General features: G+C 48.6%; 1 protein-coding gene across 1 annotated transcript in view; it reads left to right on the top strand.

Moving 5' to 3' along the window:
• The window catches only part of PRKCB (protein kinase C beta), a 198,289-nt gene that overhangs the window by 51,062 nt on the left and 121,480 nt on the right, over nt 1–25,747 (top strand). Inside the window, exons 3-5 of the mRNA XM_063315016.1 lie at nt 161–243; nt 17,155–17,266; nt 19,712–19,840. Coding sequence (XP_063171086.1) covers nt 161–243; nt 17,155–17,266; nt 19,712–19,840 — 324 coding nt within the window. The remainder of the gene's footprint in view (nt 1–160; nt 244–17,154; nt 17,267–19,711; nt 19,841–25,747) is intronic.

Here is a 25,747-nt window from a genome sequence, read left to right on the forward strand (position 1 = left end):
AATCCTGATGTGGGCTGCAGGAGATGCAGCAAGCAGAGTGGCAGGAATCACGTGGGGCACCCCAAAGATTATCGCTGGGCTGGACTGAAGACCCCCTTGCCCTTTTCCAGGAGCCCACTCCCCCTGTTAACCAGCAGTTTCCTCTGTTTTCTCCTTGCAGTTTGTTGCTTCGTTGTCCACAAGAGGTGCCATGAATTTGTGACCTTCTCCTGCCCGGGAGCCGACAAGGGCCCTGCCTCTGACGTGAGTAAGCCCAGCTGAAGACAGAGGGAGCGTCCAAGCGGGATGCCGAGAGGCCACGGAGCCCACTCTCCGCTGGGGGTGCTCCTGGGGCGCTTTGGGGCCTCCCTTTGACCGAACCTTTCTGGAGGGAAGGTGGGAATGTGGTCGACACAACCTAAAGGCAGAATATAAACAGTCAAGTAAACTGGGTTTGTTTGGAGGCTGCTGTGCTGCTGAGGCAGGTCTAAAAACTAAAAATTGCACATTCTGTGTGGTTTGATTTGAACAGGGGGAAATTCTGTCCATGGATCTAGCACCACAGATGTGAATGCACACTCCTTGAACAGCTTTTGCAGCTGGTTTAGTTAATCCCATTCAAGTGCCTTGCGGTGTGTGCGTGTGTGTGTGTGTGTACGTGTGATTTTTCAGCCCAAACCCATCTGAAAAAGGAAGGGGAGGCTAAGCCGGAACAACTAAATCAAGGCCTGTCTGGGTTCAGGGGGCTTGATGAATCTGGGACTCCATGCAGAAAAGTTATCTTTATTTAGGGGGTGTCTGCAGGGAGGGGGAGTCATGATGCATGAAAAAGGGGTGGGGCTTTGATCGCATGGCCATGGGCACCATTGTGATTTTCTTGCCCCTTCCCCTTCAGCTTACTCTGGGCTTGGCCTCCCCAGATATACTTCTATATTCTGTGTTTGGTTTATAAAATGCTGTTTTGAGTCTATACCAGGCTAGGAGGCAGAGTACACCTTTCGTGCTGAAAGGGAGCCTCTCTGCTCAGGGGCAGTTTTCCCGGTACCCCTCCTCCATTTCCTGTGGAAGCTGCCTGCCACTCAGGGGTGTCTGCATAGTGTGGTCAAAAAAGTCAAGATGGAGCCCCGAAGGTGTGGCTGAAGGTTTCATCCAGGAATGCTCTTGGCAGGCTCATTCCTGTGAGAGCAACGAAAGAGGCCACTTCTAGGTGAACTGGGAGGTGCAGAATTGTGAAACCTGTCACAATGGCACACTAAAAACTTGGGGTCTTGAAACTTTAGGGGGAAATGCAAGATGCGAAATAAGTCTGGAGCAAAATGCTCACATTTTTCTCTGGCCAAATTCCAAACTTCTATACATATCTATAAATGGTACCTAAAGCCCCTTTTAGCTAGAAACCCAGTAATTAATTAAACAATAAAAACACAGATTCTGCTTTCAGCGGTCTTTGGAAAATCTGGAGCGAATCCACATTCTGGGCACCAACCAAGGCAGAGCCCCCCCCCCCCCCCCCCGTGATGCGCTGACAGTGGGGAAGAGCTAATATCAGAGGCTGCCACTGTGATTGATTGGGAGGTGCTGATGAACCTCCTTGCTCCAACAGGCTCTATTTTTAGACTTGGGTGATGAGCAGACCAAAATACACCCAGATGACTGTCCTTGCAGGCCAGCTGTCAGGCAGCTATGGAGCAATTTTTTGAAAAAGTTGACCGAGGTGGGCTGGGGCAGGTGTCTAGTCAACTGAGTGGGGCCTCAGCCTCCACACTCTCCCGACTGCTCTGTTGCTCTTCCACCAGGCAGTGAGGAGTTGCGGGGGGGGGGGGAGATTTTTTCCCCTGCAGTTCTCTCCCTTCCCCTCCTGCTTACTTGATCCCTGATCCTGAGCAGATTAAGGGATCCTGCAAGGGCTTCAGGGACTCTGTGCTGAATATAGGGATGGTGCTTGAATGATATATTCTTGTGAGTGCCAGTCATGGCATCTTTGACTCTAGCTGCATCCCCCCATCTGAACCTGGCCTTGCCTCCCCCACCACAAGATACTCTCTCTTCAGCCCTCCTGGCCAGGAGACAGACGGTGCCGCTCTCCAATGTCAAGACCTTTTGGATCATCAGACGGTGGGTCCTCCACTGATCTGCCCCGGCCACCTTCCATCAGAGCTTGGCATCTCCGTTATTCCATGAAGCTGCTCTGCTCAGCAGTTCCTCCGGAGAAACCTCTGCCGTTGCCCTGAAGGGCTCCATTCCCCGTGGGCCTACTTGATGCCCGATACAGCTGCCCGGCTCCTCGTCGAGCCTGAATGCAGGCAGGCCATTGAAGGCCTCCGAAGGGCCATGCGTGCATGTCAGAGCCTGTCTCTCCCCCTACACTGACAGTGGCACTGGCTTTGGGCAACGGATGTGGTGGGGCTGTGGCCTGCAAGAGCAGCAGAGTTATTGCTGGCTTTGGTGGGGAGAAGAAGGCCCCATTTCTGGGCTACTCAGGAAATAGCTGCCTGCCTTACTTGGGAGAAATCACGTGCTCCTCTAATGCCCGACAGAGGTAAGAAATGTGGCATCCTGTAGGACTGCAGGGTGCTGCCCTTTAAGAGGGACCGGGAGAAGCTGCGCAGCTTCAGGAAAGAGCTGCCTGTGTGAAAAGGGGCTTGAAACGCAGGTCCCGGGAAAAAGCATTGAAGCTGCTGGGCATGTCCAGCTTTCAGGAGAGGCTGAGGGGAGATACAATACCTAGGAGGCCATCAAGCGCAAGAGAGGGAATGAAGAAACCAAATTTTAAAAAGTGCGGGAGAAGGCGGACCGGTTCTCTGTTGAGCCTGCAGTCGGGCAGGACAAGGACAAGGGTTAACATCGAAGAGATTAGGAGGAACTTCCTGATGGTGCAGGCTCCCAAGGAGTGGACTTGTTTGCCTAGAACAAAAGTGGATTCCCCTTGGCGGGTGTTTTTGAGAGGGGGCTGGAGGGCCACCTCTAGGGGAGGGTTCAGCCCAGAGGTCCTCCAGCTTTACTGTACATAGCTGCAAGGGTCTGGTTTTTTAATATCTTTTTTGCTACTTAAAAATATAAATCCATATAAAACCCAGTGAAAACAAATACTGTACATTTTCACTCGTTATTTAAATCTACAAGTTACAAGGCACTGATTATGGGTGCACTTCATAGCTTTTAAATAACTAAGAAGGAGAGAGGATAGGTGAAGTTTTGTATTAAATAGTTACTTTATGTCAGGAGCAAAAGAACAGTTTTGTTCTCAAATCTGGGTCAACATTCAGTTTATTTCTATACTTATTTTTGAAGAAAACCAAGGAAGAAAAACCATGCCATATTTATATGTTGCAACAGAAGACATCAAGAAATTGCTGTTTCATACAGGTGTGAATATTCACGTCTACAGTTCAAGCAATTATAACAAAGGACAGTTTTTCAGCATTTCTTTTAAGGCAGCATCACAGGAAAGTTCAATTAATGAATTTACTTCTGATGTTGTCAATTGTGTTTTTCTCATCTTGAGGGTCAATGATAAATGGCTTGTTAATCCACATTGGAAAAATGTGGAAAATATTCATTTCAGATTGATGTTAACTCATGCAGAAATCATTTCTAAGGTATTAGTTTCACCATATTTCTCCTGTAATTCAGTTAAAGTAGAAAAAAAGATTTAAATTTCCTCTTATCAACTTGGTTTGTCCGTAAACAAAGTTTTTAAATTGTTATTTCAACTTTTTTGTGAACTTTGAGAGTACTAATTTTAGTGCCTTTTAAATCCAGTTTTAGCTCACTTAAAAGTCAAAATATGTCAAGTAAGCCACCATTGTTAGCCAATCAAATTCATGAAATCTGTCTTTACATTCAAGCAGAACATCTTTTGCTAATGGAGGATGTCACTCCAAGAACAATAAAGCTTAATCTTTCTTTTTAAAGAGTTATTTAAAGATGTTTCTTTTTGATAGTCATCAAACCTCAGAGCTCATGTTTACTTCCTAATTATTTGTAGAAAGCAGTACAATTTCTGCAGCGTAAAGGGTAAGATTTTGTGCAAATCAAAAAAATCGCACATTCTTGAAGAGTGGAATTCAAATGCAAGGGCACATTTTTCACATCACTGAAGCCTCTTCTAGTGGGCCATGCACGGTCTGGTGGTGCAGTTTGGCCCTAGGAGGAAGGACTTCTCCCGGCACAGCACCCGTCTTTGCTCAAACCCCTTCCAATTGTTTTTTTCTGGTCAGGGTGCCTTTGAACGATACATTCACGGATGAGCTCAATCATTTCATCAGCACTTGTTCTTGTTGGAAGTGGCTCACTGGCCAAAGTACTTCTTGAGAGGAGCCTTCCCAGTCGTGTCTAACAGAACAGATCAGCGTGGCTGTCTGTTCTGTCAGGGCCTTCATCTGCTTGTAAAAAATGGACTGGTCTGTATTTGAATGTTTTCTCAATTTTTTTTGCTGTATCTTCAGTTTTATGTTCCACTGAACCGTTGGATAAAGACAGGGAACTCAGCTGATTTGCTTGCCTTTTCCCATAGACCTGGAATGTGATAACAACATTCAATGCAGGAAGTATTAACTTTTTGTCAATAGCATGCAGAAAACCTGAGCCAAGTATTAGTATGGAAGTGTCATATGGAGCCAACACAAAGAAAGTGCATTTTTCATTTTATTTAGCAGAATTCTCATGGACCATAGAGCATACGGACGTGAAGTCATCTCACAGATGCTCCTTTCCAATCCCCGGCAGGAACCCCCCCACTCCAGCATTCCCAGAAGACACCCATCCCGCCTCAGCTTCAAGACCTCCAGGGAAGGGCAGCCCACTGTCTCCCAATGCGGATTTGTTTCCGCGGTCAAACAGCTTTTAGCGTTAGGCCTTGTCCTCTGCATGGCAGCCCTGCAGACACTGGAGGACGGCTAGCGCATCTCCCCTTTCTTTCTCAAGGCTGAACAGACCCAGTCCCTCCAACCGTTCCTCATAAGCTTGTTGTTTCCGGTTCCTCTCATCATTTTGATCGTTTTCTGCTGGACATGGTTCGGTCTGTCAATGCCCTTCCTAAAATATGCAACCCAAAACTGGCTGCAATATTCTAGGTGTGGTTTGACCAGTGATTGCCTGTGATCTTGACGTGGTACTTCTGTGGATGCCCACCTAGGATTTGTTTGCTTTTTTGCTTCTTCTTTGGTAGCTGCATCATCCTGTTGGCTCATGTTCAGCTCATGCTTCTTCCAGACGCCCTTTTCACATTCACCACTGCTCAGTACGGTCTCCCACATCTTATACTCGTGGCTTTGATTTTTCCTGTCCAAGTGGAAGGTTTTTCATTGTCCCTGTTGAAATTCATATTGCTGGTTTCTGCCCATTGTTTCAGATTGTCAAGATACTCCTTTCTTTTGATACTCCAAACTCTTTCTGCTGCCACCATTCATTCATTCATTCATTCATCCAGTTTGTATAAGTTGCCCATCTCACATACATGACTCAGGGTGACTCCCGTAGTTAGAAATCCCCCAAAGCAGATACAAATAAACAATCAAACAATAACAACAACAAAACCCCCATGAAAACAATTAAAACCCTCATGTACATTTAAAAAAATATTTTCTAACCCATCATTCAAAATATTATTATCATTGTTAACCCATCATACTTTACGAATATGCTGCATAGGCAGGGCCTAGATGGAAGATAACACGTGGTTTTAATTGAAGAAAGAAGCTACAGACTTATTTGCATATTCTGGATGTTTGCATTCCAAATGATATTTCAGTTCTGAGTATGTTTCGTGTATCGAGAACTCAGACAGCCCTTGACTTGTCCACTCTTGCGAAACCCGACATCAAACGCTCTCTGAAATGTGGCCGCAGTGCTCTTGCCAGAGGGGGGGGAGAGTGATCCACCCTGTACGTTGTGAGAGCTGGATCCTTCTGCACAAGGACTAACTGTGGGCCGCCCACCCGTTTGGGGAAATGCTTGTTTAGTGGATTCCTGCGCTTGGGTTGGGCCAAATGACCCAAGAGACCCTTCCCACTCATCCTTCCTGGGACGTTCTGTGCAGGGTGTAGGGGAAAAACGAGTTCAGTCCAGGTGGGCCGCTCTGCAGTGCTTCCTTCTGCTTGAATGAATGAATGAATGAATGAAGAGTTGGATGGAGACGTGAACTGAATCTGTAGAAAAAAGGCCCTGTTTTCAAAAGGAAGCTGGTGTAAGTAGGGCAAAGGAGGACTGAGCCGAGAGCAAAATGCGATTCCACTTTCGATCTGACGTTTGCTTTAATGTTCTCCGCTAAGCAGGATTGCTGTAGGCCTGGCAAATGTCCCCTCGTTTACCAGTAAGGAAGTGTGTGAAGGGGGGGCGGGGTAATGAGCAGATAACGCTGCAGCGGAATAATCGACATGCAGCTCTCCCCTGTAAATGCATATTCTGGCATCGGGCAGCCCTGCAGCCAAGGCTGTGGAAATCTTCTGCCATGGGTCTGTTTTGGTGTCATGGGGAACGTGCCCACCCATCAGACAATGAATCCCCAAGCAGGGCTGTCAGGTTTGTGCTTGAGCACGTGGGGGCTTGGTCGGTGGAAAGGAAGGCCATTTGTTTCAGTGAGGCTTATAGGCGAGACCCCCTTCTATTTCTTCCCCACAAGGCTACAAAGCCCCCCACTGCCCCCTTTCATTGGTTGAAAATAGCTGAGCTAGGAATGAATCATATTTAATTCTTTTGCTTTTACCACCATGTTCTTGCTTCCGAAGCAGCATCTTTGACTGTTTTCATGACAGTGAGCTTGTTGTCATTTATAGCAATTGCCTGAGGACTAGAAAGCGGTTGGATGGGCAAGAACTCCTTCATCTTGAGAGGTGCTTGATTGTTGGTACATGAAGTTATTTGTGATTTGAAGCAAATCTGCCCATTTTGCATCCCTTCCGGACTTTGCCAGCCCCAGGACAGCAGCCCCAGAGCTGCCCCACCAGTGGAAAACACTGGAGGGTCAGATGCTCCAGCTAATGCTCTGGATAGCCTCATGTTCCCTCTTGCTGCATGATGAGTGCTCCTCCCTCCTTGCCACGACCATCCTGAGGGGCAAGAAGGCCGCCAGCCAGCCCGGATCCTGGGAAGAGGCCTTGGCAATCGCTCCTCCCCCGGGCCTGGCTCTGTGCAGCGGAGAGTGAAGCCACCGGAGTCCTTCCGTAGTGCACACCATGGGCTTGTTGCAGGGCTGACAGGAGGCCGAAGACTAATAGGCCAGGGGAAGCATTGGTCTTAATTGCTGTTTCTCGCCCCTCTACTCTGAGAAGGGTCCCCTTAAGCTACCTTGGACATTGCAGGGCAGCCCTGCTGGAACACCAGAAGGTCCTCCTTCCATGCTCAGCGATTGTCCGTGGGGCCTGTGGAGTGGCTCTGCTCTGGCCATGGCTATGAGTGGAGCCAAAATGGGCAAGAAGGAGTTCCTCTTAGCCTTCGCTGCCTCTGCTCCTCCTGTGGGGAGTAAATTCCCCCTCCCCTTTTTTTTGCCATCATGCTGGCCGAGATGGAAGGGCCGCTCCTGCTGGTCTTTTGCAGAAACCGGGGGCAGCCCAGGAGCTGCTGTAGAAATGACAGAGGAGCTGGCAGAATTCGTGCTCTTTCTGAAGCCGTCTGGCTTGCCCTGGCCCCAAAGCCACCACCCTCCTATCATCCTGGGCTGAGGGGAGCAGAAGTAGTGGGTTCAAGAGGCAGCTCAGGCTTCAGTCTCAAGTGTTTTAAGTAACGTGCATTTTAAGAAACTCTCAGTAGAGAGCATCGGGAGAGAATCGTAAGAAGTCATCTCCTTCCACTTCGTTTGATCTCAGGATATAAGAGTACATAATGTGAAGCCTTCCCAAGAGATCCCTCCGTCCAGAAAAAAGCAGTGATTCGAGGCAGCCGTCCATAACTCCGTCGTGATTATGAAAGGCATAAATCCATCAGGAGCCACACAGATGTTTCCTCCGTCAGTTCCGTTGAGTAATCTGAGGCACAGAGGAAAAAGAAAACAGCCTGGATTTTATTCCAGGGTTTGGCCTGAACTGGTGGCGTTATCAGCTGCTGTTCGTTTGGTGTTCAGGCAAACATAGGCAAGACTGAGGCAGTTAAAAGCTTCCAGTTGGCCCTCAGCTTCCCATGGAGGGTTATTAGATTTAATAGTTATTATTTACTTATTAATATCATTAGCTTACTGACACCTAACATAAAATTCTCAGAGTGGTTTGCAATAAGCACGAACACAAAATTATATGCAAAGCCATACTATAAACTGCATCAATATAACAACCAGGACTGAAACGAATAGCAATGCCAGATGCAGAACACATTTTTACGTCTGCCTTTCTTTACTTTATCAGGCTTATACACTGCTTTAGTCGCTAACCTCCTCTGAGCGGTTTACAATCTTACTGTGGGTAAACTGTATTGAAATAACTAAGAAATATATAAAGGTGATAAATAAATATAAATGTATATAAATGTGATAAATAAATACATACATACGTAAGAAAGAAACAGAAGGCTGCCCCAGTGAGCCCAAGGAGCCATAAAAATCCATCTAATCATGTTCTCAACCCCAAGAGGAAAATATCTCGGCTCTCCCTCTCCTGAAGTAACCCAGTTTTGATTGCTTTCCTAAACCCCCCAAATGGGACATGTTGAATCTCCAAGAGAGGCTGTGGCAGAGATGGGGGGCAACTATCAAGAGGGCCCACCTCCAAGAACCCCCCAGATCAGGGGTTCTTCACCTTTTTGTGCCATGGACCCCTTGGACAGTCTGGTGGAACTGTGGTCCCCTTCTCAGAAAATTGTATGTAAATGCATAAAATAAAATACATAGATATGGATTATATTACAAAGGAAACCAGTGATGCTCAAATATTAGAACATAACAAATTTAGTGATATATGTTTATTTATATTAAATCAATAACAAGGCAATACCCTTTTTTAGGGTATAATAATTTTTTTTATTGTGAGATTTCTTGAAGTTAATAGAGTCTGTTCAGTCTAGAGGCCATAAATCACTTTGTGTTTGCAAACCTTACTGAACAAGCAAAGCCTCCTCTGCAGGGCTTTGGGGTGGTGGGGTGGACCATGGACAGCTGTCTTTGAACCCAGGCCTTGGGCACGTGTTCCTGGAGCTTCTCTGCTCATCAGTCAAGTTTGCAGTAGTCTGCTTCTTGGAATGTGGCCACATCCATCCTGTTCAGAGTTGTCTGAAGGGCAGGTTCTGCCAGCTTCCCTTTCCTCTGCCCACAGTTTCCAGAGTCCAGAGAAGCCTCCCAGCCTGGTTGCAGCTCTGAAGGGAAACCAAGGGGAAACAAGGGCTGACTTCTTGCATTCAGCTGCAGCTCCAGCAGGCAAAGAACCTTGGTGGGTTCCACATGGCTGAAGGCCTTGGGCCGCTTCTTGTTTCCACCATTCCACCTGCCCAGCCTTGGACCTCTGAGAAGACTTTCCTTCTCTGGTGTGTCAAGGGCTGGACAGCCACCTGCCTTGGGGCTCCCACTTCTGAGCAGCAGCTGGACTTGAGTGCTGTAAGGTACAATACATTAGGTTAATATTAGAAAACTAATTTTCTGCCAAGTGAAGATATAGACTCTCTATGTAGAAAAACCCATATTTTGGGTGTGATACAAATCTGGGTATTAAATTGCAGTACAGAAATGGTGTCTAATCAGAACTGAACTGTGCATCAAATTTACTTTTTAGATCAGTGTTTCTCAATCTTGGCCACTTTTGGATGTGTGGACTTCAACTCCCAGAATTCTAGGAATTGAAGTCCATACATCTGAAATTGGCCAAGGCTGAGAAACACTGTTTCAGATGCAAAGTTATTCTGGACACTGAAGCATACCCCACTAACTTGGGAAGCTACTCTTTTGACATTTGTAGGCCCATCCTTGGCCACTTGGTCTCTCTCCCTGGGCTTGGAATGAGCATAATTTGCAGGCCTGATGAAAATGTGGCCTCCTTTTTTTTGGTGAGGCCATGCTCCATGGCAGGACAGTCCTGAAGAGGATCCCAAGCTTACTGTCAGCTACTGAGAGCCAGTTGGTTTCAGGTGGCAGACAAATCCCAAAAATACATAAATAAATAACTTACTCCTTTGCTCCTGGTGGTTTCTCTGTTGGGAAACTATCTTGCCAGCTTTCATTTTCGTTTCAGTTCCTATGTGGCTTTTTATGAGGGAATTTTTCTTCCCAAATGACCTCCTGGCATTTTGTTTGATTGCCCATGGAGACCTGGTTGTTTTTGGTTTTCCTTTTTTTTAATGAATTAAATACAAAAAATGAAGAAAAAGAATATACAAAATTATAAAAGAAGAAGAAAACTGAAAGTAAGAAACAAAAACATACAAAATATATTTTACAGACATAAATACTGTATATTGATCAATTGAAGCCTTGATTCATTATAGTCATCCATGGCTGATCTATATGAATCAATTCTGCAAACCATCAAATAGCTGGAGCCATATATTCGTGTTTCCAGTGCTAAACAATAAGTCTTTTGATTATGCATTCATTTTCTCTATCCAAAAGTCAACTCCCATGTGACTGAGATAAATCTCAAGGCTGAGTCAATACATGTAATTGCTCCTTACTAAAATGGAACAAGATATTTAAATAAAGCATTAGTTTCACTGCACGTCCAGCAACAAAAATGCAATATGGTCATTTCCAAAATACTGTTTCTTGTTGAAAAGGATGTGATCCCCAAACCAGAGAGACCTGATTGTTGCTTCCTGTACCTGGGGGCAGCCTTGTACCATGGAAGTGGTCAGCATTTTATTTATTTGTTTGTTTGTTTGTTTATTTATATTTCAAATTTCCATCATCGCCCATCTCCCCCAAAAAACATGTCAACGCTTTAATCTCATTAGTTGCTGTGTGATAATTGCCTTTCGGTTAAGCCAGGTTCACAGCTTTGCTTGCCAATCTTCTGTCTGAGGCTGCAGCTCTGATTTCCCCAAATTCGTGTTTGCTGCCAAATGCTTGCATTTTGGGGCATAAATTTGGGGTGTGTTTGTGTACAGAATTGAGAAGGTGCACAGATTGGGGCCCTGGATACATTTAACTTCAAGCATGACATTCCATGTTACTATTACCCACATTTTGTAAGAAAAAGTAACATGGTTTTTCCCTTCATGTATAAAACAAGCAAGCTTGGCATTGCTTGCAATTATATTCTAGCCTGTGATGGGGCAAGTTCCACACTGAAACCTTACTCAGGAGAGACCCCAAATGCTGCCAAGCTTATTGCTGTGCTCATGCTGTAGTATGCCAGGATGTAGACTGGCTTCCATAACAGGATTGTAGACCACAGATGGAACAGTTTAGGCTCCGTTGTCCTTTTCTGTTCTTGCCTGTGCATCACATAAACATACAGTATATTCTACATCCAACCCATTTCTGTGGAAGAACCTTCCTTCCTTCCTTCCTTCCTTCCTTCCTTCCTTCCTTCCTTCCTTCCTTCCTTCCTTCCTTCCTTCCTTCCATATCTCTCAAAAAGCATGATTGTATTAAAAGCCCTTCAGTTTCCCTTTTCTCTCTCTCCTTGCATCTAAAGAATAGTGCTGATTTTATTCTTATTTGCTTTCTCATTCCAGGCAGATAATGCACATTAATTGCATCTTTGTGTCTTTTACCAGTTTGAAATCCTGAATGTCATTTGAAAAATGATCAAATGGGGGGAGCCCTGCCAAACCGGTGGCATCCATCTGCCACCTGGGAGGAGCCAGTGCTGCTGGCTCTACATTCCAGTGAATATGGGGAGAGGGAAAGGTTGCACAGGGACATTTTCTTCAGATTCCATGCAAAGCGAGTGGGCAAGCAGGGGTTTTGCAGCCTGGCCTAATGACAGAAGTCAGCTGTGCAGCAGGGAGGCCCTGGAAGAGCTGAATCTGCTCCATTTCATTTCCAGAGCATTTCCATTGCCAGATTTCTGGTCTGCAGTGAGTTCAGAGGAGCATTGCAGACAGGATCATATCATGGTCTTCATTATAGGCTCGATAGGAATCTACCACTGGCTTCCCAGTGGTAGATTCCAAGCAGTGTTGTGGTTTTCTCTTATCAGAATTATGGGTGTGAATAGCCATTGTATTATCCAAGCAGTAAGACTGGAAGAACCCATTGTTTAGACCTGTGGCAGACTGCAAACCTCTTTTTTGTTCCTTTGATTGACAGTGCACCTTTGGGAACAGGGAAGGTAGCCAGGCCTAGAGAAAGCATTCGGAGAGAGTGAAATCTCTTTGTCCTGTGCTGCAGGGCAGGAAAGCAGAAGGATGCCCAGTGCTGCCTGTCGCAGGGCCTGTGCTCTGCCATCCCACCAGGCCATGGGACACCTCCCCTGCCCACCCCCGCTGCTTCTGATGTCCAAGCCAGCTGCTGCTGGGGGCCTAAAAGGTCGCTTACTTCTGAAATTCAAGGGCAATTGTGGTTGAAAACCCTTTGGGAACCCCTTGCCTTTCATGCTGGCCAGGAGGTCTTTGATTTCTTTCAGTCAGCAACTGTAGAAGTGATGGTAAGACCTAGGCAGGTTTCGGAGAGTTGTCCTTGCTCCCCAGTGTGGCTTTCATCTCTAGACCTCCTTCCAGTTGAGCTTGACTCTTGGGGACACCATCATGGGCAGGTCTACGTGGTGTCCTTGGGAATGTTAGGGAAATGGCTTGCCATTGTCTTCCCCCAGGACTTTTTGTCAGCAACCTGGTTGAACCCACAGCCCTGAGATTCCATCCCAGCACTAACTCGGCCCAACCCCGCTTATCTTCCGGTGCAGAGTAGGTCAGCCAAGCGCTGCTGTGGCATTTCTGTTCATGCTGAAGTTGTCTGCTTCCTCATCAGTCCTTTGACTACATTCCGGGCTTCACTGGTTCAGATCCTATTAATTGCTAAAGGCGAGAATCTGTGGCTCCTGATCGATTTCTGACAGCTCAGGGCACTGTTGTTGAGTCCCCTTCCCCACCTTCGGCCAGTCCTGTGCTGCCAGAAAGAGAAATAACTCAGTGCTGCGGCAGATGTGAAAAAGCAGCAGGGGCACGTCGGGCCACGTGCAAGTGAAGGTGCTCCGGAGGCAAGGGAGGAGAGGGCCCCGAGGCCGGACGGAGGAGGAGGAGGAGCGGAGCGGATCACCTGATGGACAGCAAGGCCAGGCCAGGCCAGGCTGGGGAGGGGAGTGGGTGGGAATTCTCTTTGGTTCTCCTCTGGGAGGAAAGGGACTTCCGTCACACCCCCCACACCCCCGTCATGCCTGTGCAGCACCATGTGGAGACAGGGGTGCCAAGGAAACCCATGGTGAAAACCAGGCCACATGTGTTTCAGACTTGGAGCTGGGCCAAGTTCCAGACATTTGCAGCAGGAGAGCATGGGTTGTCCTTACAGAAACTAAATTAAAATGGGTTTGAGGCTGTTTAGAAAGCAGAGACGTGTGATCAGTTTGCACGGTGATCAGATACCTTTTCAAAGCCGAGGTATAGGTTGGGGGATCCCTGCTACAGGAACAGGATGCCTGGCTGCACTCTGGGGCTGGGTCAACAGAAGTATTTCTAATTCATGGGAAGCAATCACAGGCTTGAATTGTGGAATGTTTTGTGTGCAACGTGGAGAGAAAGGTTGCTTGTTAAATGTGGTAAGAACTCTTTATGGTGGAAGCAAAGCTTTCACGGGGATAAATGGAACGCTTGTCAAATGATTCAGCACTGGGAAGGGAGTAAGACAAAGATGTGTCATGTCCCCCTGGTTTTTTAGCTTATTTAGAGATGGATGAGTGCTTGTGGGGGTGTTGCAGGTGTGTTAGCCAGGGACATGAGCGTGTGCTCGCTTTATGTGCAGACGCCGCTGTGCTGTTGGCCGAGTACCCAAGTGATTTGTGGCAAATGTTGCACAGTTTATATGATGGAACAAGAAGTATCAGAGGCCAGGGAAGTTCTGTTGACAGGGAAAGTGGAGTGGGTGATCTGAAGTTATGCAGGTATACGGCATAACATTGGAGCAAGGAGATGCACCTCAGTAGAAGGTTAACCGTGGAGAGGAAGGCAACTGGCTGTGGTGGAGATACGCAGGAATGTTACCTAGCTTTAGCCTTCAGGTGGAGTTGATTTCTTGGTCTGGTCAGTCCACCTGGTGGGGCTGACATTAACTGAGGATGGGAAAGTGGATGGAGAAATGTTAAGATGGGCAAAGGCTGGTAGAAAGGGCAGAGGACCAGATTCAGAAATAAAACAAAACAGGTGTCTTTACTGCAACATGCTTTAAATATCCCTGGTCTTACTTTTCTAAACCACAGTCCTGCACGCTGTTGTCAGCAAGGGCTCAGGGGCACACTGTGATCCAGACAGAGATGTATGCCCCCCACTGTCCTACACGTCCTTCCTTGGGTGCAGTGAAAGTAGTTTCTCATTGTCCCGGACATAAAGTTGGATGCCAGTGCAATGATGGCTTTTTTCACACAGTCCAGACGAGGGCATCACCTTCCACTTTGCTGTTGAGGGCGGGAGGTCCTGGGCCAGCAGATACCTTGGCCTCTTGATAGCAGTGGTGCTGCTGACTGCGACCTGTTTGCTTGACTAGATTTGAGATGCTATCCTTGATGAAGACGAAACCCACCCGGTTCACCTTCTTTGCAAGAAGCCCAGAAGCCAAGAAGGATGAGGGAGCCCACCATGAACCTGGCCCATGATCTTCCACAGGAGTGCTATGTGTTGCTTTCTCGAAGAACGGAATCTCCCTCAGAAGCAGAGATTTTTCTCTGAAGGGCATTGCTTAATTAGTGACCTAGAGTGCCTGATGGTTGCTGAAAGCAGGTTAATTGTTGTTGACCTCCATTTTTTCTGGCTTCTCATTGCTAAGCCCAGCCATTAAAAGGAGCATCTGGAACATTTATGAATTCAAAGGAAGGTTGCTTCAGACTGAAGCCTCTGTGCGATTTGAAGCAATTAACTTTGCCAAAGCCCAGTGAATTGCTGTCCAGCAGTTTGAGCAAAGCGAAATCCCATTAGGGCTCCACCCCCTCAAGGTTGGAGGCCTGGCACCCTGATTATGCGGGCCAAGATCCATTGGCAAGAAAGCCACAGGGCAGTATCCGATTGCTTTAGCTGCCTCTTCGCCTTCAGCCCAATCACACCTCAAAAACCCATTTTCTCATAAAGCCTTAGAGCTGCAGCCTGTTTTTCCTCATGGTAGCATGTAGGGTTTCTCCCCTCCCTTCCGCTTTATGTTTCAAGAATCAGGTGAGACAGGATAGGCAACAACCCCCTCCCTACAAGGGAAGCCTTGAACTGGAGGGGGGAGATCTCTGTGGCCCCCTCCGGGGTGGGAGCGCTGTGGACTTGCACTGAACTGCACTTACAGCCTATTTCTGGACCTTCTGTTAGACATCAAGGATGCTCACTTGCTCTTATTGAAAGCAGCCCAAGGTGTTGGCCCTACAGGAGCATCCTAGCAGATCAAGGGCTCCACTCGGCCCTCCTCACACTGGCTTGCTTCGGTCCCCAGAGCAAACGAGCCATTGACATGCCAGCTGGGAAAGAAAGACATCCAAGTCCAAAGCCTCCGGCCCTGTCCACTGCCTGCTGTTGGGCTACTTTGCTCAATCAGCACTTCCCCTCCCATGAAACCTCAGCTGATTTAGATAGGCTGTGTTCCTGTGAAGGAACGTGTTTCATAATTGTTGGTAGTATCCTAACAAGCCAGTGGGATTTCTGCCATGGGCTCAAGCAGGGTGCTGGCACAATCCACTTGAAGGGAACTGGAGAGAAACCTTGATGGACCTTGTCCTGAAGACATCTGTGCTAGCAGTCCCCCACCTGGGTAATTCACTTCTCCTAAAGCATTGAGGTGGCCCCATCTTGACTGAATCGCTTTCCTCTGCTGCTTCACTCCTGTGCCTTCTGCTGTTTTATCAGACCATATAAAATCTTTAAGAAGGAAAAAGCAGGATGGCTTCTTCAGACCTCATGCCTGCCGAATGTTGGAACTAAAACATGGGAAATGGGAAGTGTAGTCCATTGCATCTGGAAGGCAGCAGATTGGGAAAAGATGGATTAAGCAATAGTCTGATTCCAATTGGAGTAGGTGGTCTCGGCCCAAACCACTATCCTTTCTAAGGAAGCGGTTAGGGATGCGATGGATGTGAGATTTTCGGCATTCATCTTCCTTATAAACTTTCTGCCTGGTAAAATGCTAGATTCTTTAGGGGTAGATGCTGGTCAGTGACTGAAATAGAGTCGACTTTAATAATAAGCGTTGTGATAGGCACAAAATGATTTTCCACCGGTATTTTGCTTTTCAAAGTAATGAAGTGTTAGTCTTGAAATGAAAGAAAAGTTTGCCCCCCCCCACAGGGCCTGGCATGTGGCAGCTTCCTGCCTTCGTTCCCACATGGAGAAGATGCTCCCTCTGGGGCGGGCCCTTGAGGGGAGGTGGTGCCGCTCGTGGGACAGGCTTGGTGCCTCGCCAGGGGGCCACAGACTGGGGGGGTGTTGCGTCTTGCCTAAAAGCAGCCCAGAGTGAAGCCCTGCGTGTGTGAAGGCCTGGATCCCACCCCCCCAAAGGTTTTAGGGGGCAGCTTTACTGTGAGGTTCTAACAAGCTCCGGGGAAGAACTGTGACCCACAGAGAAAGTGCCCCGGATGAAGAAAGGCAGGGTAGAGGGTGATGAAGATCCAGGTCTCTCATATTTCCCAGTATTTTTTTCCATGGCAAAGAAGGGTTTTCCCCTCATTTTGAAGATGCTTTCCAATTTATGTCAAAGCATGGGTTGGAGCTCAGCCATGAATAACACTGGAATTGCTTTTTTGCTGCACATTTTCCCATCCCTCAAAGCCTCCTTTGCTGGCCACAGTTCCCGATCCAAGAAATGCTCCTTTGGGAATGGAAGTCGGGGCAGTCGGGGTCACTGTAGCCCCTGGAGAGAGAAGGGGTTCCCCTTTCCAGCCATCTTGGAACCCGAGTCCAGCAAGAGTACATTGCATCCACGCAAGTGTCACTGAACCTTTCTCCTTCTTTGGAAAAATAAATAAAAAATCATTTATTTTGCGTCCAACTGAATGAGAGCGATTGAGAAAGCGCAGAAGAGATTTCCAGTATGAACAGGGATGGCAGTGGTGATGTTGCATTCCACCGTGCAGTTACTCGCTCATCTGGTGAAGCCTGCTGGGGGGGCTGCGCTCACCCGATCGTTCTCTCCCACTCCAGGACCCTCGGAGCAAGCACAAGTTCAAGATCCACACCTACTCCAGCCCCACCTTCTGTGACCACTGCGGCTCCTTGTTGTACGGGCTTATCCACCAGGGGATGAAATGCGACAGTAAGTCCTGGCCGTCGAGATCTGGTCCCGGGGAAACCCCCCGTTCCCATTCACCCTTCCCCACACAGGCCCTTGTGAGGGTGTGTTCGCACACGGGAATGTTGGGAACAGAGGGGTCACTTGGGGGGGGGAACTGCGTGCCTGAGCGGCCGCAGCTTTGGCATCCTGAGAAAGCGATGAATTAGCGGGGAACAGAGCTGCCTCTCGGGATGCAGACAACCCCTGCTGCAAGGCAGGGCGGGGGGACGCAAGGAGGTGCCCAGCAGTCTTGTCGCTTAGCAGTGCAGGGATGAGAAGGAGTCCTGCGTCTGAGTGAGGGGATCCTTTCGCAATCCGATGCTTTTCCTTTAGGCAGATAAGGGACTCTGGGTCAGCCTTCTTCCGACCGCACTAATGTTTGGGGCAAGGCTGCCAGGCACATCCGCTCTCGGGGGTAACTTCCAGAGCCCCACTGCCCCACCTCATCCCTCTTTTAAACGCTTGGTTGTCGTGCCCAGCGATAACCTGCACGTGCATGGCTAACTGACCCCCAATCAGTACGGGGGCACAACCAGCCCTGGAGGCCAGAACTGGTGGTCAAGGGCAAGGGGCTGCCTTTCCTCTGGCCAGCCTCGGTGATTTTGCCAGGTTGGTGAAGAAAACTTGGTGAAGAAAACCTGCAGGCCAGTTTCATCCTCAGGAGCAAATGGAGAGCTGTTGGAGACCCTTGACACAAAACAGTGCCCGAAGGTTCCTGGGGGAATGAAGCCCTGCACTCAGGCTCCAGCCCCAATCCCAATCCCGATCCCTCTTGTTCCTGCCTCCTCTGGAATTGCCACCTTGAAGCTGCGGTAGCACCATGCTCCTGAGGAAGGGCAAAGGATCCCCTACCCACAGAGCCACAGACCACCTCACCAGCCCCTTCCCATCACTGACTAAGGCTGGAACAGCACTCCTGGTAGCATTCTGGCGTGGCTTGTGCATTTGAGAAACAGCCAGTAGCGTTGTTTTCATGTTGCTAAAGCCTGACCCTGGATGGAGCCTCTGTGGAGGGAAGGGGACCAGGGAGAGGGTTAAGGTTTAAAATACTGCAGCTGTTGGTTTTGCTCCACTAAGCAAAAGAGGCAGAACTGCCTGGAGGAACCCTCCGTTCCTGGGAAGGGAGGAAGGGGACTTGCCTTCTTGTGAGTTCAGATCAAAGGCCAAGAAAGGGGCAAGGAAAGAGAGGCCCAGGGACACAAGAGAACAGGGAGGGAGGAGGAGATGCCACCCTCTCCCTTGCAAGCTCTGGACCTTAACGGGGCTGGTGATCTCTGTGACTCAAAGGAGAGCTGGGACTGGAGGGGAGAGGAGGCCGAAAGCTCCCACTTGCAGAAGGCGGAGGAGACCCATCTCGGAAAGGATGGGCCAGCGGTTGCAAGAGATGAGCTTAGGGAGACCCCTAGTGCCCACTCTGTGAATCGCAGCCATCTGCCTAATGTGCTGAGAGGCCAGAGACCAAGGTTGTGAACAAAGGGGTTCCCTCCAGGTATTTGGGTCCAAAGCGGGAAGGATTCTTCAGAAAGGGGGTGGGCACATTTCTCAGCAGCCTCCTAAAGAAGGCACGTCTTTTCCTGGGCTCACATGGCAACTGTGTGAATCCAGGAAAATACATGTTTGAGTTAAGGATGCTTTCTCCTAGTTAGGGTCTGGGGGAGAGACATTCAGGAACCTGGGAACAGGCTGGGGGAGAGAAAGCTGCACCCCTGGAATTCTCCCAGGCCTTTATGAAGTTCTAGGGGTCCTGCAGGGAGAAGAAACTTGGCTAATGTTTGAAGGAGGAGTTGCTCTGTGGTGATGCTCCCTCTCCAGCCCCACCCACCCCCAGTAGGATTTGTTCTCAGATTTCCCTGGGAAGGGGTGCTTTTGGGAAAAGAGTCAGAAGGAAATGCAGTGAGACAGAAGCACCTACAGCCCTTCGAGGGGCTCCAGATGTAAGGAGCATTTTCCCAGAGTGCCAAATTAGCATGGTAGAATCGTAGGGCTGGAAGGGGCCTTGGAAGTCTTACAGAAGACCGAGTTCAGCCTCCTGTCCAGGGCAGGAATCCTCAGACCATCCCAGACAATGGCTGTCCAATCTTTGCTTGAAGAATCTCCGGTGATGGAGCCCCAGGAGGCCGGCTTTTCCACTGCTTAATAGCCCCCGGAGTCATGCAGTTCTTCCTTACTTTGCGTTTGGATCTCTCTTGCCCATCTTCTACCCACTGGTTCTTGTCCTACCCTTGGGCACTATGGCGCTGAAGTCCACACCTTCTTCCCTGTGACAGCCTTTCAGGTATCTGAAGATGCCATCAAGTCTCCCCTCAGCCTTGTGTGCAGGAACAAGCAGCGGGTACCTCAATATAGCCCCATACGAGGAGGCCCAGGGAGGTGCACTTGTTTGTTGTCTTCTATTTTTGGCTGAAAATTTTTTTCTCTCTGCCTCAGCCTGCATGATGAACGTGCACAAGCGCTGCGTCATGAACGTGCCAAGCCTCTGCGGGACAGACCACACCGAACGCAGAGGCCGGATACACATCAAGGCAGACATTGAGAACGAAGTCTTGACCGTTATTGGTAAGTCTGGCTTTTTAGTGATTCACAGGAGAAAAACAGAACCCTTCCCTTCCTGTTGATGGAGGACTTCATGCTTTTGCTTCATGGCTGTACGTGTCCATGACGCATGGCTAGAAAGGGAGACCTTCCTCCATATCGAGGCAGCTGACCCAAAGCATGCGGGGCAGCCAAGCTTTCCTTGGCTCCTCCACAAGGACCTGCTGGGTCAGTTCCCTGCCTTTTCTGAGAGACAGGTGATGTCTGCTGTGAACGACCCTGAGAGTTTATCACTGCATCGAAGCTGGCCTAGGCAGCCCATGGTCCGTGGGGCACCGCTAAGCATTTCTCCCTCTGGGTCTCCCAGCTGAAAATGCATGGTGAGGGGTCATGCAGGGCCTCTTTTTTCCCCCAGCAGAAGATGCTCTCAAATTATCCAATTCCAACTCATACCTGTTCCAGAGAAGAGTAGAGACTGTATGGCATGGGCGCCAGCCTTTTGGACACCCATCTGGTGATTAGCCTTGCCTGCCATCTGGGCCTTGGAGATGTCTTGTGCTGAGGTTCTTCCAATGTGTTGTGGGGGTTTTCTCAGGGAGAGGGCTGTAGAATTGTTAAAACCCTTAAGTGCTGTTTTTTTCAAGAATGTATCACTTCTTAACTCTGGTACCTGCCTTCCCTGAAATCTGCTGGAAGCTTATCTATGGGCACCTCTATCTTGAATGCCACCTTCATTCAAGTTGCCCATGAAACTGCAGAGATGGGAGGGCTTCTCTTTTCAGTGTGAGTGTGTGTCCCTCAGACTGAAGGTGTCTAGAGCAAAAATCCCGGCACTTATTTATTTGCAGTACGGCCATTTTATTTCATTCTTTCAAATGGCCACACACTGACAATGCTGATTTTTGAGCCACAAAGATCATCAGCTCTAGTAATGATGAGCAGCTGAAAGATCATCCCATCCAAGGATTCAAGCCAGGGAGCCACATATCCCAACCTGTGGCTTCTTCCATATCCTTCCTTGTGTCTTCATCCACTGGGAGCAGAAGCTCAAGCTACAGCAGACGTTCTTCGTTTTCCTTTTCAGGTGCAAACCAGCAATCTCGTTGCATATACATACCTGTCCCACTGTTCCTTTTTGTAGTAAGCAGTGATCCACAGAACACAGATATGGGATAGATGATGTATTGCTAGTACAACAGCAGTGCCACGGCATCTCCATGCCTTCTGTCCTTGCAACACATCTTTGCTTCCCACCTCCACCCGCCCTTCACGCGTTGCCTTTTTGTTCTGTAGACACGTGGTCAGCCTTTCGGGAGATCTTGCCAGTTTGATCCAGCCGCATCTTCCTTGGTTTTCCCTTTCCGCTCAGTCCTTCCACACTTCCTTCATAGGTTTGTGTTGCCCTTCCATCCTCACTTACTCTCTCCGTATGGCCAGACCACGTCAGTGCACTTCTTTCCTGCAGGGTCACTCGTTTGTGTATTCAGTCCACACTACCCCTTTATTCTTGATATATTCTTGACTCTCTCTTCATATCCTTCCTATGCAACTCATTTCCACTGCATATAACTTATTTTTATATTTCTCTTGACATGCCCAACCCTCACATGAACTCTTTTTCTGTAAGAATTTGCACATTGTAAAATTTCTTCATGTATTTCTCCATCTTTAGTAAGCATTCTATCAAGCTATGCAACTTCATCTACTGGCTTTAGCATGTTGGCCATTTACAGGTAACTTGTAGTCATTCGCTGCATTTTCTCGGACAGCTACTCTGGTCTTTGATCAGTTAATTATCTGACCTGTACTAACAATGACCTCACAGAGTCTAACATTTGCCGCAAATCATTTGGATTCTCAGCCCACAACGTGATTTCCTCAAAAAAGCAAACAAACACAAAAACCAAAATCCACACACAGTACGTCCACATCCCCAGCTAACATACCTGCGACATCTCCACAAGCGTTCCTTCCGCATGTATCTACATGCACATCAGACAACTACGGGGCTGTTGCACACTCTTGTCCTACTTCCTGCTCCGCGCTGAAGCACTCCATGTATTTCCTTGCGTGTGTACTTCCATCACATACCACCCTTACTGCCTTCAGCAACCAACCATCAACTCCCTATTCGCCCAAAGCATTCCACAGTTCAGGCCTCCGTGCTTTGTCATGCGCTTCCTCTACACCAGGGTTTCTCAGACTCGGCAACTTTGAGATGTGTGGACTTCATGCTGGCTGGGGAATTCTGGGAGTCGAAGTCCACCCACGCCGAAGTTGCCAAGTCTGAGAGACACGGCTCTAAACCAACACGTGCATAATAAACTGTATTTTCCATCCGTTCCTCCGTGACCTGCTGGACAGCAAGGACATGGCTGTGTGCACACCCTGCCCAGTCTAAGGCCGAGCTGCGCCTCCCGGACCTGGTCCACTCTCAGTCAAAAGTCCGCCGAGCAGCTTCGCAGACGCGTTTTACGGACTGTTTTTTCCATCCACCCTTAGTAGCCTTCCCTTTGCACAGGAGAACAGGAACGGCGTTCGCCCAACTAGCAGGCGCAGGCGCAGTCTTCAAACACCCGTTAAACTATCTGCACATCTCCCCTGCCGGAGCGCCCTGTTTAGCCCTCAGTCCTACAGCTGTGTTGCGCGTCCACCCCGATTGCTCTCTCTGACTGCACTCTTTGCAACCACCCTGTTGTTTGACACAAGGGTCTCGGCAGCGGCACCCCCAGACGGGACCCTCAGCTCACAAGCAGCAATGCCAGATGGCTCCACTACCCCCCAGCTTGAGAACCACTGGTATACAAGCGCTTCCCCTCTCGGCCTTGTTTTTTGCAGCAGCCGTTTCCTGAGTGCATTTGTCCTCCATCCTCAGCCTCTTTTGGTCCAAAATGCCTTTTTTCATACTCCCCTTTCGCAGAACTCCACACGTGCCCGGGTGCTCTGTAATCTCTTCCTTTCTCCTCTGCTCCAAGCAGCTTCCGCATCTTTCCTCATGTCCACTTTCCGCTCCCCTCTTGGGAGAGTAACCATTTTTTCTGCTGGGTGTTCCTACAGGGTTCATACCTGCAGTCATTTCACCTTCACTCTGGATTCATTCACTGCTGATATTTTCTTCCTTGTCCGTTTTCCACTCTTGGCATCACTGAAACACTCTGTACAAGGTCTTATCAGCCTTGTATCCATAAATTATCTCAGTCTTTCACCATCAATAATAGATCAGTTGTGCTTTTTAGCTTATTCTTTTCCCACTCATTCATTCATTCATTCATTCATTCATTCATTCATTCATTCATTCCTGAGTCTGAAAACTAGTTCCCCCCAGGAATCTCCCTAGACTCCCCCCACTTCCCACGCCCTTCTCTCCAAGTAACGCCTGGCACCAGCGCAGTGGTTCCATGCAGGGCAGCAGAGGGATCCCCAATGGACTGGTTCCCTTCCCCTTCCCTGGGAAATCCAGGCAAAGGAAAACCATCGCTTACTCATGAACCATGAACAGATTTACTACAATTACTTCTAATAGTAATCAATGGTCAGAACAAAAAAACCTTGTCAACACTGAGATGGAATAAATGGTGAGAGGATGGAGGAGCCTTACAGCAGCTGCAGAACCAGCATTCAGCCTCCTTCCCTTCCCTGCCCACGCAGAGCTCCCAAAGTGGCCTCCTCTCCCACCAGCTTTTGCTGCAGCCTTAAAGGTAGACTACATGCCAGATGGTCATTCGGCTCCCCCCCCCGCCCCGCCCTGCAAGTATCCCTCCTTCTCCGGCATCAGCTACGAGATGCCTGGCGGTGCTGGCTTGCACGAGGCTCCCCTCTGGCTCTCTGGAGTCGCACTGCACCCCCCCCCCCCACCCCCGGCTCCTCTCGCCCCCTGCTTACTCTGCCAGCAGCTTTGTCCATTGGCCAGTTCACTGCTGGTCAAACCTCTTGCTCCTTTGCAGGGGCGTCTACAGGGTAAGGTCAAAGAAGTCAAGATGGTGGCTGCGCCGGTGCAATCTCACATGAAAAACAGGCAGGGCTTCTAGCACACCATCATGGCTTCCATCCTGAATTTTTGACCGTACCTTGCAGGCGCCCCTGTTCCTAGGTGTTCTCAGGCACCCCTCCCCGCATTTGGGTGGAGAGGGCCGCCTCAGTTTGCTTGTTCTTGCTGTGGGGAGCGGAGGAGCCTCCCCACTCCTCTCCTCCTCCCTCCTGCTTTGCCTCCCCTTCCTACCTGCACTGAAGCTCCCTCGCCTTTCACCTGGCAAGCTTTACTGCTGCTTGGGATGGTCTGTGCCCCCCCGAAGCTCTCTCTCCCTGCCCCTCTCTCCTGGGTGCAGATCCTGCCTGCCCCTTGGGTGCTCCCCTTCCTTACGTGGCTTTTTCAGCTTACCTCATTTCTGCATTTTTACTCCTTGGGAAAATGCCACCCCCTTCTGGAAGGCTCCCTAGTTTTTCCCTTTCCTGTCTTAAGCCGCCCTTCCCTCATGCCCTGCTTTCCGGTTCCCAAATCTGCTCCTTCCTGCTCCTCTCTCTCTGTAGCAACAGGGAACAATCTCTTCTCCTCTTACCCCCTGCTTACCCACCCCATCTCCGAAGGTCCCGTTTCCCTTGATTTGCCCAAGAAAAACAGACTTCCGAATCACTGGTTACGGTCCCTTGGCCGCCGAGTTCACCTCTGTCTTCGTCCTGGGGGTGCCAGGTGTGCATATGAGTGGACCTTTGCTTAGACTATGGATTCAAAGCACAGAACTCTTTTTCTAAGCACCCACCGTTCACCTTCATTCCTGGTTCTCCAAACAGCCCAGTCCCCTTTTCCCTACTTTCGTATGTTCTTCCCATCGAGCCTTGTACTTAACCTAACAGAATTATATGGATCACTTTCATTCTGCACAATTTTCCTCAAAAGTCGTATTTGGCTCTTCCATAATCCTAATTTGCTGGAGCATAACATGCAGTCATCACCAGCCTATGAATTCCTGCAGTCCCACACACTCACTAGATGGCACCAATTCATTCATAATTAAGCTTATACGTTCACTTCCCTGCTTGTATTTATCAGCTCCATTCCACAAGATCTGGCCACTTTCCTTCAGATCTATTATATCCTTCCCCTTTCTCTTACTTTCACACACATACAACATACCTTTTTCACTTTTTTAAAATTGCTCTTTACTGCTCTTGCATTTCATCTTGCATTTCAAGTTGTAATCTTGTATACATCAATGATTGATTGATTGATTGATTGATTACTGATCTTTTGAGTCAGTCTTGACTCCGGATGCCTGCCTGGACATGTCTCTGCAGTTTTCTTGGCAACCATTTTAGAAGTGGTTTGCCCTTGTCTTCTCCTTCCTAGACCAGAGAGGGAGTGACTGGCCCAAAGTCACCCATCTATATTCTTGCCTAAGGCAGGACTGGAACTCCTGATCTCCCAGTTTCTAGCCTGGGGTCTTTAAGCACTACCCCAAACTGGCTTTCATGTATACATCATGGTCATCATCAAATGGGCCCATAGAGATTGACCCCTGCCACCCATCATGGCTTTGTTTAATCATGGCTTTCAATGACACTTTTGGTACCTTTTTAGAGAAGGGCTAAACTAGGTTACAAGCCTTAGTCATACCCATGCCACTGCTTAGGGCAGGGACTGTACCAGTCCATCATGGCCAGGATGCCAAACTCAGCTAGGTGGCTGGGCTTCCTCAGCGCCATTCATCATTTTTAGCGGTTGTTCATCTAGTAATCTTGTTCGTCATCATGATTGTCTTTGTTGTGACCCTACCATGATAGCAGAGAGTTCAAGAATGGTATGTTCAAGAATTCTCTGTCCCTTCACACCTTGGCTTGGAACACCTTGCATCTTACACCATCACACATTGTACATTTCAGCTTTTGCAATTTTTCAGCGTTTTAGTGCCTGGCCATCAACTTATCCCGTACCAT

This window comes from Candoia aspera, chromosome 14, assembly GCF_035149785.1.
Source record: "Candoia aspera isolate rCanAsp1 chromosome 14, rCanAsp1.hap2, whole genome shotgun sequence".
Classification (NCBI taxonomy): domain Eukaryota; kingdom Metazoa; phylum Chordata; class Lepidosauria; order Squamata; family Boidae; genus Candoia; species Candoia aspera.